Raw genomic sequence first — 20,394 nt, forward strand, 5'->3', positions numbered from 1 at the left:
CAACTAGAACAAAGATACTTTTCAAAGAAAAGGCCTGTTCCTAAAATAAAGGACGGTTACAGCTATGCTGATGTCACAACGACGCAGTGACCCACAGTCCATTAATCATCAACTTACACTTGATTCTAACAATGTGATTTTAAAACACCTCTTCTCCTTTCATCCCTGTCATTTCATGTATTTTCAATTAAATCTGCAAAGAGACCCTGTAATATTGAACATTTTTGACCATATTTCAGAACTGACAGTCATAGTTGTCTTTTTGTCCTTGACCTTGAATTTCCCAGTCACTTTCTGAAAGAACTTGTAAAGACCTGAATTTAACACCAGTATGAAATAAAAATGAATAAAAACCATCAAAACCAAAGATATAAGGTCATCCATTTAGGGATAAGATATTCATTTTATGATGAACATGATTATGAATATAGCTGTGAAATTATATTTTGGATAAAATTCAGATAGAGTTTCAAGATCACTGTTTTAAGGTCTTTCAAAAAGCTCTGATCAAATATTCACTGGATAAGACCTTCCACATAATATTTTAGTCCAGTTTTGTTTGAAAGACAAAAGGCAATAAAAGGCAAATATGGCATCAGATTTAATCTACAGCTCCAGAGTTTTTGTTTGCAGTTCTGATATTTCTCATTTCTTCTACAAAAACCGTTGGTCAATCTTTTTACACAGCCTGAGACCGACAGACAAACACTATGCATTTTTAATTCTGGCAGGAAAAATAACTGTTTTTGCTGATAATTTGTTAGATAAACCATCTATATTTTACTTTTTAACTTCCCTACTTATCCTTTGTTTTTTGAAATTAACCGGTGGCCCCCTTGGTCCCTTTTTTTTCCCCTTTAGTCAACAAGCCTTTACAAAAAGCTAAATTGAGCTAAAACTAAACATTGTATGAGATTGTGGAAACATACAGTTATGCAGTTTATTTTAAAGTTGTCATTCTATTCTGTTGTCTTAGACGTTGGTAATGTTTTCAAATGAATTCTTAAGGTATATGAATTTAAAGGGCAGGTATTATGTAAAATCAACTTTGAGCTTTATGCAATGTTCTAATGTTAATTCCTCATCAAAAACATACCTGACGTGTTGCTTTGATTATTATTATTATTATATGTATGCTTGAGGAATCCTTAAACTTCCCATGGAGGCCATTTAGCTTAAGAAAATATTCTCACTTTACTTTGCGATTCCACATACTTGTCATTTTGTGCATTGCTGTTTATAAATTCCTAATAATCGTTTGCTCCCTTTATCATGTGGTTCAAACAAAAACCAACTTATTAAATATCTTATTTTGTGGTCATGTTAACAATTCAATCCTGAATCCAAAGAGAGAAACCACAGCGATGCTAAAATACTGCGCTGAAGACCCAGAAGCCTCAGGTTCAGTATAACCTCCCCGGATAGAAAGAAGAGCAGCAGCTAAGGCTGAAAATCCTTCCTGTCTAGGGAGGGAAGGAGCCGGCTGAACTCAGAGGAGAAACTTAACTTAGTCCAGAGAAAAGAAACTGCCTTATCCAAACATAGCAATTTTCTCAGATAAGAGTCAAGTGATTAGAGAAATTATTCCATCAATCCAAACTCACTTTATTTATTTCAAACAGGTTTTAAAAAAATAAATAGGTTAACACAACAAGCAATCAGTCTGACAGAGAAAAACATGTGCATACATAACTAAGAGCAAAATGATTTGTTTACCACTACGTTTAGTTTTATAATACAATTACAGAAATGCATATAAATGTAGCCATTATTATCATTACAATGCACTATGATGAAAAAGGCAGATAAACATCTGTTTTTGATTAAAAATAATATTCCTTTTTTCCTACCAACTGATGCATTCTTATTGTACTTTGTTGCACGCTTCTAAAGCAGCATTTGTGGTTCATTTATTTCCTTTCAATTGTTATTACATCTCCATGCATAAGAGGCTTTGAAATAATGATGCAAAACAGAAAAATCATGTGGGAATGAAATATTAGAAAACATTACTTTGTTTCTGAAATGAATGGCACAATTCTTAATAATAAAGGTTGTGATGCTTGTTCCACTTTGTGATGCTAAACAACCGTTGAGGTTGAGAGCTAACACCCACCAGATGTTGGGAAGTGGCTGTAAATAAGTCTGCCTAGCAACTTTGGCTGGCAGCCAGACATAATTTAAAGTCGGTGTATGTGTGGAGATGAAAGAGTGTAAGTGGCTGGTTAACAACTGGGCTTGGCCAGCCATTGCAGCCCAAGGGCAAAAACACGAGTTCGCTTCTGGAGAAGTGACAGATGTAAAATAAGATAGATGGAGACAGAAGTGATAGAGGAACGAGGGGAAATGGCAGCAAGGTAAAATGATGAATAATGTTTGTCACTGAGCCACATTTCCTGCCTCTTTCACAAAGTAAAAAAGGGGAGCCTCTGTAGCATAAAGAAAGGAATAAATTATAGGGGAAACAAAAGTTCTGCTTGAACTGGTGAGAGAAGTAAGGTGTGTGTAGAACAGGCTGCTTTTAAAACACCCACACTTTTTCCATTGGGGCTCGGTATCAAACGGATCTTTTTCTGAAGGTTAAAGACAAGAAACAGACTACCACGACCGGAGAGACCAAAAAAAAAGAACATACTACCTGTGTTTTCCCCATAAATGTTTGTCTCCATCTTCCACTTTTGTTTATAACTTATAGAAGCAAAATCTGACATGACAGAATAAAATAGCATTAGAATGAAAAGAACAGAATGTAGGCATATGATTCATATTTAATACAGCTGATATAAGTCACTCTGATCACTGTCTCTGTGAATAACAGTTGTAATGAAATCATAGAGCTTTGCCAAGATCTGAAAGCATATTTTCAGGTTACCCTTAAAAGAAGGGAAATGTGTTGGTTCATTTTTTTTAAACAAAATAACCAGAATTTATCAAAAACACTCAAAGAAAAATGCCTTATTTGCAGTTTGAGGTCATTTTGATAGGAGGAAATTGGTTTCAGTGAACTAATTCAATGAAAACCACTCGTACCTGTTGTGAGTCATTTGAAGGGCTTAAATTATTCATAAACACAAATGCACAAACAATCATAATACAGTCAAATTTATCCACAAACTCAAGACGACGTCGACTGGAATACAAATGATGACCTCCTGTCTACAGCGGATAAAAAAAGAAATAAATGCAGCCACATAATGATGGCCCAGAACTAGTTCTACTAAACCATCAGGCTGTAAGGAGTTTGGACTTCTGAACACACACACACACTTCCTCAGTCTCTTATGTTGTCGCTCTCAGCAACACTTTTGGCTCACTCTGAGTTTGTGCTGTCCTTTTCATCACACACCACTACAGCGTTTCAAAATTCATTAAAAAGTCAAGTATTAGTGCCTTGCTGTGTTTAAAGTGGCAAAAGTGCCACCTTACAGTCTAGAAATTACAATATCTGATCCGGATATTGTCAAGATTGTAGGAAATAGGTAGCTGCTAAAGTGCATGAAGGTGAAATGTAAGGAAATACTTCATCAGTAGACTAATAAAGCATCGTACAAGAACTTTACAGCATTCTATATGGCTGTTTTTTTTCCCATGAATGAAAACATCACATTTCCACAGGTCTTGAGTTTTACTTTAAGATATCTCCAGAAATAACTTTTTTTTTTTCCAATTACATTTTTGAGTCTAGGAATAAAGCACTACCTGTGCTACAAATTTTCACCTGACATGAGTGTCATGAGGAATGGTGTTGGTGGTGAGGGAGAATGCAGGCGGGCCCAGGTTGTAGAAGAAAAAAGAAAAATGCTGATTTTAATGAAAAATCCACAAAAACAAAATCGAAACAACAGACAGGCAGCACGGGGAAGAACGGAAGACAAAAGGTCCACGACTGAACAGACTGGCACAGAGAACAACGACGGACGACATTAGACGAGGACCCGACAAGAGACACAGGACACAGGTGGACTTAGGGAGGGTAATTAGGGAACAAGACACACCTGGGAAGCAATCAAGGGGGAAGAGAAAGGACACTACAGAGACTCAGGGAAACAAAACCTAGAACATAAACACAAAAAAACTAAAATCCTCACAACAAGGGCATAAACATTTTGTTCTAAGGTTCCCATTTGGCCTTCACAGTCAAACTTTTTTTTTGTGTGTGTTATTTTTTAACTGGTTTTCTGAAGGTAGGTACATCTTTTACCAGAATATTCCTCTATTAAGCATTCTCATCTTGAATCATGTTATGCTCAGCTGCTTTGGCTGAGAATCACTCAAGTTGTACTTGCTATTTTAGGAAAGTAAATCCTGTGATTGTGTAAGTAAAATCATTGTTCAGTAAATATAAATTTAATAGGTTCCCAATTTAATGCTTTATACTGAGATTCTGTTTTCCTTTTTCTCTACATCTGCAGCTTATAACCAGGCTTTTCTAATTTTCTTTGGCACAAGGCACTGAGGCTGTTGCATCAGCTGTTGTAGTTTGCCAATCCTGTTATTTCTCGTGTACAGTAACCATTACAGACTTTAAGAGAGGTAATATAGTTTCAGGTAATATCACTGTGCCTTTTCCACCCCTCCCATTCTGTTTTGGCACAGTGTTACAGTCATTAAACTTCATTACAGGGACAGGGTTTGCTCACACAGAGGTGTGTGTGTGTGGATGTGTGCATGTTGCGAGGGACCAGAGTGAAAGATGGGGTGCCACCTGCAACTTCACTGTGGTCAGCACACACACATTCGCATTAATGTATTTAAAAGGGGCATAAAACCAGCCTAGAGACACAAAAAGCTTTGCAGCATGTCTCCAACATTACACCACTGCTGAGACATGTGCTTACTGAGCTACATCTATTTTCCTTAACCTCAATATGGTTTAAACCTTTAAACATTTTCTGCAGAACAGCATTTTAATTCTTTGTTTTCCCCCCCATGACATTGCCAAGCCACATTCATTGGTGCTCTTCATTAATGGATGCACTACAACTATGTAGTAAATCTTGAGCATAAACTATTTATAAAGGTATTGGCAGATTATAAAAGAGCTAACTATGCAATTAAATGACAAATCTATCAAATCATGTGTTAATTATTGACAATAAGATGACTCAAGGTGATCCATGTAAAACCTGCTAGTGAATATGAACACATTAGAGAATTCTCCATTAGCCTGTTAAAAATCAGTCTATGTAAAAATTAAATACACTAATATGGGACTGTAAATGTGTGAGTATTAAAATTTTTACTTTATCCTTAATATTTTTCTGAACTGGCTGCATCATTGGCTCACAATTGAAAAATGAAGACAGCTGTATACACACACCTTCCCAACGACACACCCACACTCGGCACACTTTTTTGTCACACTTTGCTCTTTCTAAGTTCTCAACTTTTTCAGTATGTGACAGAAGAAGAGATCCCTCTCACTTGTCACCAAAGTGTCTCACCTGCAGGTGTGATGTCACATACAAGCAACAGCTGTATAGCCATTAAGTGCTAATTCAGTGCACCACAGTGTGCGACAACCCGGCTGTTTATATGTGCCTTTCTACATGTGTTCCTGCGTGTGTTTGTGTGTGTGTGTTTGTGTCAACACTCCTTTTACCTAAATTGCCAGATGGTGCACTATAAAAAAGCCAGACTTTGCAGAAGTTGCAAAATCTTGAAATCTCTTAATTTGTATAAGCCCTTATCTACCAATATGTCTAATTTTGTTCTAAATCAAGCCTCATTCTTTGAATACTACGACAAGCATCAATAAAACCATTTCATTATGAGTCACCCAAGGTTATAGGTCTGCATTAAAACAACAATATCCACATTTTCTTTACCAAACTTAAATACCAGCTTAAGTCATTAAGTCATTGCAAAATGCAGAATTCACTTTCCATTGTAACAGAAATAATTGTTTGATTATCCCCCCAAACCCCCCAAAAAGAAAATTATATATAATACAGAAATGGATGCCATAATTGAGAGTGAAACTAAAAGTCTCCATTGTGTACATTAAAGAACAATCAAACAGCTAACACATTGCATTTTTTTAATAATTTAGCTACATGAATTGTTACATCTATTGGTTAATTTTATTAACATGTTAAAATGTTTATTAAAAATGGGAATATGATATAAAAAAGCACCAACATAGAAATGATGATCAGATTGATAGAGGAAGGAATTGGCATGTGCCTAAAGTTGTGTTTCTTCTAACTGGCTGTGTGACAACAACAGGCACTGGCAGTGAAGAGAAAGTATAAGTGATGGATGATTAGCATAAAGCTCAGGAAACCAGCCATCTCCACCTTTATTGCTTCCCTCTTCCTTCATTTCAATCCAACAGAGCCAGTTTGCAACTAGAAATAAACAAACATTAATAACTCAAAGGCTCTTCACACCTGCTTTTAATAACTCCACACTCTTATTATTGGCAACATATTTATTCTTGAACACAATCATCTGGATGTTTGAAGTTGGCACTTCTAACTTTCAATTTGCAAGAGAGCAGGATGAACGACTAAAGTATCTAAAATGTACAAAGGGAAACGCATAAAAAATGTTAAATCTTTGCATCATAAAGATAAAAGAATTGCTTAATTTGTTATAATTACAATTTAATTATAGTACCAACTTTTCCTTTGAAAGAATTATACAGGGCAATGTAAACATTTCGGTACAACCATGCTGTTGTAAAATGAAATGTACAGCATTTCATAAAGTCTTTTTGAGGCTTCAGTCATGTCAACTATGACCTCATGCATCCGTTTTAATAATGACATGTATGACAACCAATATCTTTCACACAGATAAGAACATCTTCTCTGCAGCATGACACTACCAACACTATGCTTCACAGCTAGGATGACTGTTCATGTGAAGCTTTTCTATGCAAGCCAATAAAAAAAAAAGATCTCATTTGGTTGTAGCCAGCTGAAATCAAAGTTTACAATAACTTTCCCTCATACCACAAGGGACAGACTTACAGAGAACACAAATTATAATTCTTTCACATGGGTTATGTGTCTCTATTGACATCTTCATTTGCAAATATGCAGCACTCTGTATTGGTGTGAAAATATAAATTAAATCTCAATAAAATTCATCAAAGTTTATTGTTGCACCTCAATGAAATTTGAAGAATTTCAAGCAAATATTTAATAATGCAAATGTTGACTTTTTTTTTCCCTCCAATTTTTGTTGCATTTTTTTTTTAAGCACAATCACATTTGTTTGTGATCAGACTTTTCCAATAAGGGCTCACCTGTAAGCAGCTCATATTTCTAGGAAACTAAACTCTGAAGCCAACAATGGCTTACATTAAATGTGCAAGAGGAGTTTTGCTTCTCTGTGAGTTGGTGTGCTTCCTTTTGTTTAATTTCAGGACGGACCAGAAGGCAGTAACGCTACACTGGCCATTTTGTTCTCCCTAATTAAAGTGGGTATAAGTGTGACTTCAAAAGTGCTGGATACATGATCTGTAATCACTGATAATCTAATCCAAAGCCGCAGCTCAGTGTCAGTTACGTTGACCTCATTAAATAAGAGCTACGCTTTAAACAACCCACTAAGATCATATCGGCTGAAAGGTAACAAGAGAAGCTCTTCCCTAGCCGTTATCAATAGAGCCATTTAAACAGAAATGTTACAACTGTGAAATCTTATAAGATTTAAACATTTTTAGTAAACAAAAATCGTAGAGAACTCGATGTGCATGGCATCCCCGGTAGGTTCACTGCTGATCATGTCTTAGCTGGATTTGTTTATATAGATTTCATCAGAATATGACACCAAACGATTGAAATGGGTTTACATAGATTCTACTTCAGCTATATTACTGTTCCTACACACAGTATGGAGCCACAATGTTAGTAAAGCAAGAATTATCTTCTTAGTTACTTAACACATGTATCTTAATATGCAAACTATTGATGCCAACATATTTCTGCAAACATTAAGTTGATGCATTTCAGAGGGACAAATAAAAAAATAAATCAGCACGCCAATGTAAATTAGTTAAATTAGTAAATTTCAATCTCATAAATCTTTTTAAACCTGTGGTGTTGGTCGTGGCAGGGGGAACAGAACTGTCTGAGATAGAAAAAAAAAACTTTAGTTGACTAATTTGCATCTTTATGCAACATGTTATATATTTAATAACTATCAAGTACTTTGCTTCTTTGTTTTTTTGTGATGGTGAAGTTACAGAAAAGTTACAGTAGCTTCAACTAGCTTCATAGGGTTGTTAGTAAAAGCAGCAATTTATATAATTAGATAAGTAATACTTGTGCACCGTAGTATCCAAACTACTTGTATATCTATCTAGTCCAAATGTGCAGTTTTGTAGTGTTTTAGTTCCAGAAGATGAAATGGAATAATGAATTTAACAAGTTAGCTGCCAAAGTTACCCTCTTCCTTTGCTAAAAGTGGTCCAACACGGTAAAGACAACAAAGACAGCACACCCACCTGTTATAGAAATAGACACCATTTCCAAATATGTTAGATAGTATGGAGAAGCATAAATAGTCATTTTAACTTTGACCACAAAATGGAGCTCATGCTCATGATTTGCTGTTTGCATACAACATGGCCAATAGATTCTCTACTGGAAATGAAATAGAACTTATTTTGATAAAGTTAATCATAAACAGGCCTGAGAGACACCAAGGAAAACACCGAACACTGTGTAGCACATAGAGATCGTACATATTACAGGTAGATTGTTCAGTAATGACTTGGCTCATGCTGTATGCTCATCAGTAATAATTACCGGCAAATATTCCCTTTATCTATTTGTTTCCCCCTTGCTAGCTTTTATGTTATTTTTCTCATTTTAAACGGCCGTCCCAGCTTGATCTTTTTTAGTGTTCTTCCTCCCACTGACTGTCACCCATCTATCTCTTTGTTTCTCTATCTTAGCTCCTGTCACACCCCCTGCCTTTGCTCTCCCCCATCCGCCGTCTCTTCCTCACCTAATCCTACCCTATCTCACAACAGCAAGCTGGTAATCCTACATTTCCTTTCATGGACGTATACTCACTTGCGTACTAAAGGACACAGACACACACACACACACACACACACACGCGCGTGCAGGTGACAGAGTATACATCTGCTTTAACAAAGAAGAATAAGTGCTCTAATACATTTGTCTGAGCAGAAAATAAGGATGCTTTTTTCAGTCAGATATTACGTTAAAGACAGTGTTTTATATACAGGAAGTTCAGTGTCTTTATATTCAAAAAAACAAAATGATTTAACACTCGAATAACGCGAGCATAACAAATACCTGAAAGCTTTTTACTGCACAATAGCACTTTATCTCAATGAAATATATTATTCCACAAACAATGTGGCTGAGTTCATACTACACTACATTTATATGCAAATATAGATACCAAATACTCATCCAGGTTACTATATTACAGCATAAAAACATGACAAATACAATACAGCAGTGAAAGAAATGCCATCACAATATTTGTAAAGTTTTAACTCTCTCTGAGAGAAAAATGCAAACAATGTTTTATTCTCTAATGTACGACACCAAACTTCTTTGGTTTTGAACTTGCATTCTCTGTGGAACCAGACAATGATTCATTATAGGTTTTAAAAAAAAAAAAAGTATAAATATAAAAAAATAGCAAAGGTCTGTAACAGATAATGTTTCCAGGAGCAAAAGACCGTCCGTAGTTCAGTTTTTTCACAAGTTTCAGAGAAAGCCAACAGATTCCTGTGGCTCATGTCACATTCTTATTTCATGCCATACATGTCAGAGAGTTGCACCCAGAAGGTTATTGTTTTCTAAATTAGTCCAAAAGCATGTCGGTCATTTTGATTTGCTACAAGCATTTAGCAGGTGGAGGTGAGGGGATCTGTCTGCTAATATAGCTTGTTTGCATAATATAGCATAAAAATAATATTTAGTCATAGGTGCAACATTTGAATGTTACTTTCATAAAATCTATATTAGTGAGGGATGTGTTGAGTCTTATAACTTCAAATAAAAAAAATGCAATGCTAGAGCATAATTTAGATATCTTCCTATCCAATTGGAATATCAGGTGGATTTATACATTCTGATGTGGGTATACATATTTTCATGAGTGATTTTGACCTTTTAAAAGAAAATGTCATTGGAATAGCTCTGTTTTCATCTCCAAAAGAAAAAAAAAAAATACAATATTTTTTTACTCAGCTTTTAAATGTTTATATGCAAATTTAAGATACAATATCTGCAGATGTGGCTGCATTCCTTTAGTATTTTGAGGGCATTGTGAACGTACTATTTTAGTGGAAGACTGAGTTGCAGTGTCGCAGTAATGAGCAGGCTTACTGTCAATAACTAATGTAACATTTGGCTTATAGCAGTGTATTGCAAATAAGCAGCTTTCAGTCAGTCACTACACAACAAAAACGAAGCTAAGTCCAATGGCTTTAAACTAGGCAGAAATCCCATTACTATTCATCTATCCATTTCCATCCCTCCTATGGCAATGTAGGCCATGGTTTTGAACTATGGGGAAAAAACCATTATCATCTATCCATGTTCCTTTCTATTTTCATGTCAGCCTCATTTTTTTTTTTTTTTTTTTACTTCTTTCCCCGACATTCCCATGGCTTGGAACCAAACTGAAATCCCATTTATTCATACATCCATCTCTTCTTTTTCCCATTCATGTTCCACATATCTGCATTGCCTCATCTGATGGCTGGAAGCCAAGTTATCTATTTATCTTCATGTCCATCCATCTTCTCATTCCTCTGTTCTTCTTTCATAGATCACAGATCAGTGAAAAAGGGATTTTAAGACGGTTATTTAGGGGACTTAACATGTCCAATCTGGAAATATTTTGTAAGGAGGTGCAGTGCTTTTGAATAGTTTCACAGCAGCCATCCTGTCCCCTTATTTTTGTTTTTTTGCATTAGTTCATTAAAAGACCCAATATACTGATACCCAGCTCATTATAGCGCTGCCAACTAAAACAAAATGTATTTTGTAGGTTGCAAAGCCGTTGACTGATTAATCGCTACTAATTAAAAAAAATAGTTAATCTTTTTAAAACTGGTGCAAGTCTTTCGATGTTTAAATAAAACAATATCACTGTTTTATAGGTTACTGTTATCTTCAGCTGAGTCACAACTTTAACATTAATCTGCAGCCTGCTCCACACTTATCAGCACTCCTGGTGTAGATGAGTAAAACATCATAAAACAGAAAAATCTGACACCAACGATTTGAGAAAAATACAACTTAGAGTACATCTATACAGTGAGTAGAAGAGACGGTCTTTGACTTTCTTTGATTGATTTTGTTTTGGATCATTATCCTCTTGAAAGACCCATTTATGAACTGCTGGCAGTTTTTATATTCAGAAATAAAAATGAATATTTTTGTGTCAAATATCCTAATTTTTCACAGTTTAAAGCGTTTTACAAGCAGCAATGGTCCCAGAATCTTTGGAAGAGAAACAGGCACATAGAAACCATATGTTATTATTAAACGGTTTCATGAAAATCCTCCTGGAGCATTTGCTGCCAAATCTCAATCTTAACATTATCTAGCAAACTCCCCATGTTTACATCTACAATGGTAAAACAAAAAGTACTTCTTTCTGGCACACCTTCTAAACGACTGTTTTGGACATTTTGTAATCCCAAGATGCTTCTCTTTGCTATAGTTATCCAACAGTGATCTTTGAAGATTTTTTTTCTCCTCTTACCATCCTTCTCACTATGTGGTGGAAAGATAAATGTGGATTCTTATGCAGCTTAGAGACCATTAAAAGTTTGTAATAGAAATCGACCATTGTGTTAAATCAAATGTATACCCAGTGAAATAAGTAATCGCAGGTTAAAGTTACAAGATGAACTTATCAAAAAAAAAGAAAAAAATGGCGACTGGATTTTTTTCACTATATGAGGTGCAGAGTTTGGCAAAAAGCCCAATTTGTGCACAGCGTGCATTAGATTTTTTCATGTCTACTAGACCCCAGTCTGGAAATATTCTCTGCAGATGTCTTTGTGTGACTGAGCCAGAAATTAATCCACTGTTTTCTAAAAACTTTGGGGTTTTTTCAGTTAATGAAATGAAAAAGCTCCAGAGGCGGCACTGGGACCTAACGTGCAGCTCTTCATGGCTAATGGCTCTTTAGAGAAACATTCCAGTTTGACTCTTGCAACTTTTTAAAACGAGATAATAAGATGTTTTTTTCTGTAGCGACTAAAACCATGACAATCATGCATTTCTTGTTTTACCCACGTTACCTAAAGACTTGGTTTACAGTGTTAAAATGCCACAATAACATTGCAGTGCTTTCATTCTTTATAAATGTTAACACAAGACTGTGTGTGATCTCTTCTTCCAGGGCATTGTTTAAATAATTCACATGCTTTTTGACTTTTTCAACCCTAAGGCAGCGTACACTGCATCTGCTCTCATTCAACAGTTTGTACATTTGTTTGCTTCTGCAAGCATGCGGAGCTCCAGATATGCATGTGTGTGTACAACAAGTGCTCAGAAGTGTGTGTACAACTCAAAATGAGATGTGCATGAGTCCCTAAAGTGTGCTTGGCAGCGTTGTGTTACATAACCCTTAATTATAACTGGAGAGGAAATGTGACAGCTTGTGACCTAATCCTTAATACATGAATTACATTTATACAATTCATATGTGATTGTGAATGCGTGTGTGCGCGCGCGTGTGTGTGTGTGTGTGTGTGTGTGTGTTGCAGGGTGTGTAATCTTAACATACCAATTAAAAAAAAAATGTGACAGCGATGCAAACACACGCCTCAATTTGGAAGTGTGACGGCTTGATAATGTTACAAAGGGGCTTTTGAGTGTGTGTGAATTTGTGTGTGTTTATTTGCAAGTCAGTGATAAAGTAAGATTCTTGGAAATTTGCACAAATGTGTGTGTGGCCCATTATTTTTGTGCTGAATGACAGATCTATTACTGTGGAAGAGTAAGCTATTAGAGGCCTTGAAAAAGCACGTGTACACACACACACACACACACACACACACACACTATCAAGCTGTGTGATTAAAGCTGAGTAACATCCTTTATGTGCTCGGGTTTATCTGGAATATGTGTGGTGCGACTAACAGAATATGAAAAGCTGACACTTGGCTTTTAAGGCACTTGCTAATGTGGCCTTTGAAGGTTTCTCATTTCTGAGCGCGCACACTTGACTCGCACCTTTTCATTTCAACGTGCCCAGTGCAAACACTTATCACCATATTCACACGTTCACCTACACGTTTGTGCGCCAAGAAGTCCATATAATAAACTATTATATCACAGCGACCTTTTCCACACAGGTATCATCCTATAATGGTTTTTAAATTATCCCCATTATCACGCAGCGCTTCCTCACCTTTAGAGCCACACAGAGCGGGTGGCCTGGTGCTTTGCTACTGGAATTTGAGCTTTCAGACATAGAGCCAGCATTCACAAGTTAGAGGCTTGAGAACAACTCCAGTGCCCCGCTATACCGGTTTCCTCATTCATACAGAAGGGGGTTAAGCTTCAGCTATGATGATCTGTACAGTTTCACAAAAACTGTGCAGCATGATAGAGGAGCAGTCCTGCAATGGACAGGTTGTGTGGAAGGGGCATATGTTTACTTGTACTAACATCCAGCTAGATCTACTTATAACTGTCTGAACCCTCAGGAATCACAGTGTACAAACACTAAAGGCTTACTCTTCGTTTCCCCTTGTTTTACTGGCTGTTGCCTCATTTTCCTTCATTTCCTAACTCTACACCTCTCAATTTTTCTCTATATTTCCATTAATCCTTCCACCCACTATAGCCCATTAACCCCAGGTTCACAGAATATCAAAATATGCACCTTAATGTTTTTCTCAACTACCGCTTCTTTTCTTTGGGATAGATGGGTGAAAACATAAGAAGAGAGAATGATGCAAAGCCAAAAAACACCAGAAGAGTTATGAGAACTTGATCTCGAGGAGGAAAGCAAAACGTGCGAGACGGAATGAAAGAAAAAGGAAAAAAGTGTTACGGTTGTGATTTCCCAGCACTCGCTTATTGGACAGAAGGCTTGCTGTCTCCCTTTTGGAGAGCAAAAAATAAGCTGATTAACACACAGCAACCAGGGGCACAATGGACAGTGGCCCATTTTCTGTAGGAAAAACAACTATCACATTTTAAGTAGAAGGAGGAGATGTTAGACACATTTGAAAAGCAGCAAGTAATTCATTACCTGATTTAGGAAAATCATTTTTTTTGGTCCCTGCTATTAATCTCAACTGAGATTCTGCTGTTTGTTCCTGAAGCACACGGCCTTAAGACATCATTTATTCCTGTTTGCACTAAGCTGCTATTCTGCTGTATCTTACCCCCTCTGCATTATCGAATAATTGGAAGTGAAGTGAATCAAGAGCCTGTAGTCAGCTACACCGATTAAATGTAAGACTTGCCTCCAGCTTATTGCCAGTCATGTCAGTCACAACTAGGACTGCGTCTTCCCACTGAAAGTCCCGACAGACAGAAATAATGTACACAAAAGCCTCTCAAATTTCCACAGGGTTTGTATGTATAATGACAAAAAACTATTTAAAAATAATAATTTGATAAGATGTAGAGGTACAACACTAACGACATTGAAAACTGTTGTGAAATTCTTGTCTTTGGAATAACCGTGGAGCAAAAAACAGTTGAATGGCTTTTTCAACAGAACCAATTTACATAAGGGTATTGCTGTCACAGGAAAATGAGTTTCTGAACATCATAATGTTATAATCCGTTACTTGTACTGTACAAATAAAAAATTTAATTGGACAAGCATGATAATTATATTGCATAAATGTGATCATTTCCTCCAGATGATGGCAGTAATGTGTTAGGAAGAAGTTGGCACAACAAGTTACTTTGTAATATGAAGAGAAATGAATGGTTAAAAATATGGATAGCACATGTTGTGATTTGTATGGAAACTATGTCATAGGGATCTAAATGCCACATGAAATTAGGTCCAAGACTTATGCATCAGCCGTCTCCTTTGCCGTTGTTCCACAACATAGAAGTCAACAAACCTAAGCAGACAGAGAACACTTTCACCTCATTCTACATTTTTATTGGGAATATTTAAAACCAGCTTAGAGAAGCATAGCATATCTGACTTCAAACTCAATGAGAAAATGTTGTTAATGTCAGTAGAGTAATGTGACAAGGAGTTGCTCCCTTTTTGCAAGATATGGAAATGATCCATTTGACACATCAAGCCTCAAGCCACATTTTACTTGAGGGAAGATAAACTGCAGCTCATGATGATTTTTTTAAAGCATCATTCTTAAAGGATATTCTTTTTACTTTTGCAGTTATTTTTCTAACATTTTAGAGACAACTTTTGTCCCTCCACTTCCAAGCTTCACCTTAATGGCCTGCCTCCAGCCAAATATCAGAGACTCTGTGTTGGCCATTTCCACTTTATTTTTGGTAACTTCCTCTCAGTATTTCCTTATTTTTAAAAATTCAGTTTTAAAGTAATGTCTGGATTTAATGGGTTTAATCCCCCCCGTCTCCAATAAAGTTTTTCTTGAAAAGCGTCTCACACCGCCGTACTGAGTTTTTGTCATGGTGCCTTCAAATAGTGTGAAAAACATTCAAGCAGCATTTCAGACAGGTGGCAACTGAAAGAGTAATGTGTTTCCAAGGAGCAATTTTCTGCCAACACTTGTATGTTGTGTATTATTTAATAAATTAAATTAAAAAATATGTTTAAGCTTTGAGTTGCTTTACAACTCAAACCAAAGCTCAGAATAGGTGCAACACAATCTTGTATTATGACGCATATGTCTGTTTTGTTACATGAATCCAAAGTTTGAAAGGACAAGCCGGAGTTATACTACACCAGAGGTATTTTACCTTTCACACTGCTAATAAAGACATTATTCATAAAATTAAGGGAAATCTGCAAATACAATTTAAATGGTAAACAAGTGAAAAGAATCTGTTCTAACAGCTAAAAGCCAATAGTAGAACTAGTAAGTGGTAGTATCAGAAGTCAATGTGTAAAGCAGGGAAAATATAGTCCCACCAGCAATATCTGATGAAAAAGCTTTGAAAAAAGTATGTGTGCAACTTTAAAAGAAATTGTTAGGAAAAATGACTAAACTTAAAACGTCTTTTGAGAAGTTCATTCAGCATCCAACAGATAAAGTCAACAGAAGACTTAATGAGTGATCTCTGCGAGAGAGGAGTGTAAAACGGACGACAGCTTCAGACAAGGACAGCGAGGAAGAGCAGAGGATGAGAGGTTAAGCGACATTATCACAGCTGTGTAAAGTGGAGGAGAACGAGATGAACAGAAGGATGAGAGCAGGATGAGAGCGGAAGAGGCAAAAGAGGGAAGAGAGTCTGAGTGGAACAGAGACGGAGTAAGGCATGGTGAGAGGTGGAGAGAAGGTCACGAGGTTCGTGGTTGCAGAATGCTCCCTCTCGTCGCCTGCTTTAATGAAAGAGTTTGGCCACTTTGTGTTCCAGGAGAGGAGATGACCAGGACAGGATGATGAAAATTATGAACCATGAAGCTTCAATATGTGTGATATTCCAGCATTTCAGACTGACATGGGGGACAACTGGGCTTTAGAGAGCAGCACAATTCATATTTATCACACCATGTATTTATTAACTTGCTGAAACTAGCACAATCCACGTTTTGCAGACGACATTTCCTCAGGATATGGCCAGCAGCTGTTCATTATGTTAAAAAATGAGGCTACTGTGCCTAAAATAGAAGCTGATGTTCAACGCATTGGTATTCCATAGAATTAGAATGACATCCTTCCCAAGAGCTTCTCCCTTGTAGACACGCTTCTCTCTTGCTTTGCTACTTTTCCTGTAGGTTATGAAAAACATCATGTGTTGTACTCTTACTTTAAGTCATGAACTGGAAAGATTACATCTTTAAGTTAAATTTCAAAGATGTTCAGTTTGAATACATATCGGTTTAAGCATGTCAAAACAATGCGCATAAACACTAACTTAATCTTCTGGTTTACAGTAATATGTGCTACTTACATCTTTTCTCTATTCTACATTATGAGTGTCTTTCAAAGGCTGGATTTGATGTTTTATCTTTATGTGTCCTTCGAAAGCCATTTATGCCTTGAATATCCATTCCAATCTGCAACTTCACAGACATTACCCCTGCCCTCCATGTGACATTAAAGAGGCATGCTGACCAAGTTTTCTACAATATCGGCCACTGATTTTAGGAAAAGAATGATCAAAGTCATTACATTCCCCAAAAGTACGCAAACAAGCGACCAAAACACCAAAAGAATAGTGAACACTTCAATACTGACTTGAAAGCTGAAATTCTTTTTTCCCTTGTGGATCAAGTGACTTTGGTCACTTCTTCAAAAGAGCTGTGGTTGTGCATTGCCTGTAGCAGTGCTTTATAAGTTCAAATGTACCTCAGTGTTATGGTATCAGTTAAAGTACAGTAAAATTTTGTGACATATTTGGAGTTTATTTTTTTACTTCAAGGAGGGCAACAGATCTGTTAAGTGAGAAAGCTTTGATGATTTATATGAGAGCTATATTTTCATGATTTCCATGTTCATAGGAACATGGATAGATGAATTTATGTTTTCTCCACTTCAAGCAGACCTTTGGGGAAAGAGTAAGATGAGTACAGGTGCAGTGGAAGAGGTTCACAAATAGAGAAAAAAAAACATTTAAGTGGTATTCCTGAAACAGTTCATTTCCTCCCAACAAAAAAACTGAGTACCAAGTTTCCCCCCCCCCCTCACTCTGTGATAGTGCCACCCTCTGCATGAGCTCAAGTTGCTATGGCAATACTGACAAAAACCTTTCATTATACTGACATACAAAGGCACCAAGGGGAGCATCTTCTAGCATAAACACACTGCTGAAGTATAACTTGTGTATAACAAAGGCTGAATGCATGCGTACTCCACAGTAACCGGTAGTTGTTGTCACCCACAAAATCATGAATCCGCTTACTATGGGTCTTCATACATTTCAGAGCATCACTGAAAACATCTAAGCTAAAATCAGGAATATTAAATGCATGCAGTATGGTTCATATCTCATTAGATGCTGTAAAGCAGTGCTTTGTGACTCTGGTTGTTGGGGGACACTGACCTGCATCTGTTATAGTTGTGACCTCGTTGCTTGTCACCAACCATCAATGTATGAGTAGATTTCCCAATTGTTTGAGAATGTAACTCAAATTTTTCTGCCCCACACATGCTTACCTGAGGTAATATAAAAGAAAAAGTATGAACTTTGCATAAAGCAAAAAATCCCAAGTAGTAGTAGAAATACACCTTGACGTGTAAAATATTTTAATGTTATTTATATATTGATATTTCAGGCTCACGTGGTTGTGAGCCTTAAATATAAACAGCTACGACACCATAAAGTCATGCATAAATATGTGTCATTTCACAAGGGCGAAGCCTTTGTGTCAAGAGAAAAGTGCATCTTAGAAAGTTTTCCAACATGATAGAAGGAGGAGGAAACAGTGGGAAGCAAGATAAGAGCCACTTGATAGTACAATCCTAACTTGACTTTGTTTGAAAAGCTAAACCTGCGGCTAGGAAAATCTCAAAGCTACTTTCCTTCCCTGTGTGTATCTGTTTGTGTATCTGTAAGTCAGCCCTCATGTTAAAGGATGCATTGATTAGGCGTGGTAAAATAAAAGTCAGTTTCTGGATAGCTGCCGATCGAAGCTGTGGATATTTATTCTTCCTGAAAAAAGGAAGAAAACTCCGATTTCTTTGAGGCAGTGGGATGCCAGAATGCAGAAAAAGATGTGCTGGCACACAAATATTTTAACATAACCCAAAGATGCAAAGACATGCATGGAAAACACACGTACTGACAAAACACAGAGACATACACTGGAACGCAAATGCAAACAGCTACTTGAAAACAAGTGGGCTCAGAGCGACCACAAAAACTGAGCCTTACACAACTCAATAATCAAGGTAATTTAGACTCAACAGAAAACATAACCACAGAAAGTGCAGAAAGCAAAGGAACAGCGATACACACATTCGTATACACACAGCAGGTTTTGACAGGATGGCGCCCACACAGCCAAAACACAGACATGCAGATAGGCAAGCTGCAAAGAAAGAGACGGAGGTGGTGGAACGAGAGGAGGCACAAACAAGAAGAAAAGGAGAAGAGAAGAAAAACAGAAAGATGGCAGAAAGACAAAGCAGAAGAGTGAGAATGAAGGGGGCAATGACGGCGAGGATATAAAAGAAGAAACAAGAGAACGAGACAATAAAAGAGTGGGGATGTGTTAGATGAGCGATGAAATGATGAAAGGGATTTCCTCTGAAACATGTAGCAACCGTGAGTCAAACACTCTGTCCAATTATAGCGCTTCCTCAACAAATCAAACAACGCATCAATCCAGAACATAAATAAAAACAGAGATTGCTAGTGTTCCTGCACATTATTTCAACTTTAACTGCCTGTCTACATGCAAGACTGCGACTGCATAAGCAACGATGCGCAACTTTCATCTTATCACACACAAATCACAAAAATATGTAAATGTCCATGGTGCCCACAGCCTGACATAGCCAATGAACAGCACAGTTTTAGCTAGTGTTTTGCAATTATCTCTATAAATAGTGAAGATTATGATCTGAAAAATAGCACCGTGTTATGAGCACTTGGAGTCCACCAATGAAAGAGCCAAAATAAATAAATTTAATGACACCAGTCTCTCAACATTGCAACTAAACTGTCTCATTCCTTACAGCAATAATCCCTAAATCTACATCCCAACTGTTCAGACGAGTGTTTCACTGCACTCCAGACACACCTTAGAATCACCTCATCGGAGCCATATTTGAGCTTCCCAAGGAAAGGAAATATGTTTGGTTGAAATTACAGCTCCAGTTTTTAGCTCAGTAAATATGCTTACCAGATAGGAAGAAAGATGATTGCATGAGAAGAAAACAACAACAACAGACTCACTTTCTAAATTAGAAACCAACGACAAAAGTGCAGCACGGGATTTCCAACATCTGTCTCAACTTCTACTGAATTTGTTTCTATTAAACATCAGACAGGTTATGGAGACCACTTGGCTATTTTATTCAAATCCAAAACAAGCACAACACATTGGCCACCCAGGACCAAAAGTGGATGTTTTCTACTCTGTTTTTGAAAAAAAGTCTGCATCCACATCAGAGACACTGTGGCTGTGGCCTGAAACAATAAGATGCAACAAAACATGGCAGGCAGGAAGCCAAAATATATCTCAACAGCCCTCTGATGAAAAACTGGCACATTGTCATTATCAAGATGAACTTGTCAAGGGTTTCCATGAATATGAAGAAAACTTTGAAGTATGTTTTACTTTAAAATCATTACTTTT

The 20,394-nt window shown here is 36.8% G+C and overlaps 1 protein-coding gene across 3 annotated transcripts in view; it reads right to left on the bottom strand.

Annotated features, from left to right (window-relative positions):
• The window catches only part of LOC103142014 (transmembrane protein 132B), a 238,943-nt gene that overhangs the window by 149,814 nt on the left and 68,735 nt on the right, over nt 1–20,394 (bottom strand). The window contains exon 1 of one of the 3 annotated variants that reach the window (XM_016674253.1): nt 3,606–3,611. The exons of 1 other annotated variant lie outside the window; for it this stretch is intronic. Coding sequence is in view for 1 of the 2 variants with exons in the window: in XM_007557865.2 (XP_007557927.1) it covers nt 2,639–2,669 (31 nt within the window). In the remaining variant the exon portion in view is untranslated. Of the gene's footprint in view, nt 1–2,638; nt 2,685–3,605; nt 3,612–20,394 lie in introns of those variants that run through there. One more of the 3 variants, XM_007557865.2, reaches the window with a different exon arrangement.

This window comes from Poecilia formosa, unplaced genomic scaffold (genome assembly GCF_000485575.1).
Source record: "Poecilia formosa unplaced genomic scaffold, Poecilia_formosa-5.1.2 Scaffold92, whole genome shotgun sequence".
NCBI classification, from domain to species: domain Eukaryota; kingdom Metazoa; phylum Chordata; class Actinopteri; order Cyprinodontiformes; family Poeciliidae; genus Poecilia; species Poecilia formosa.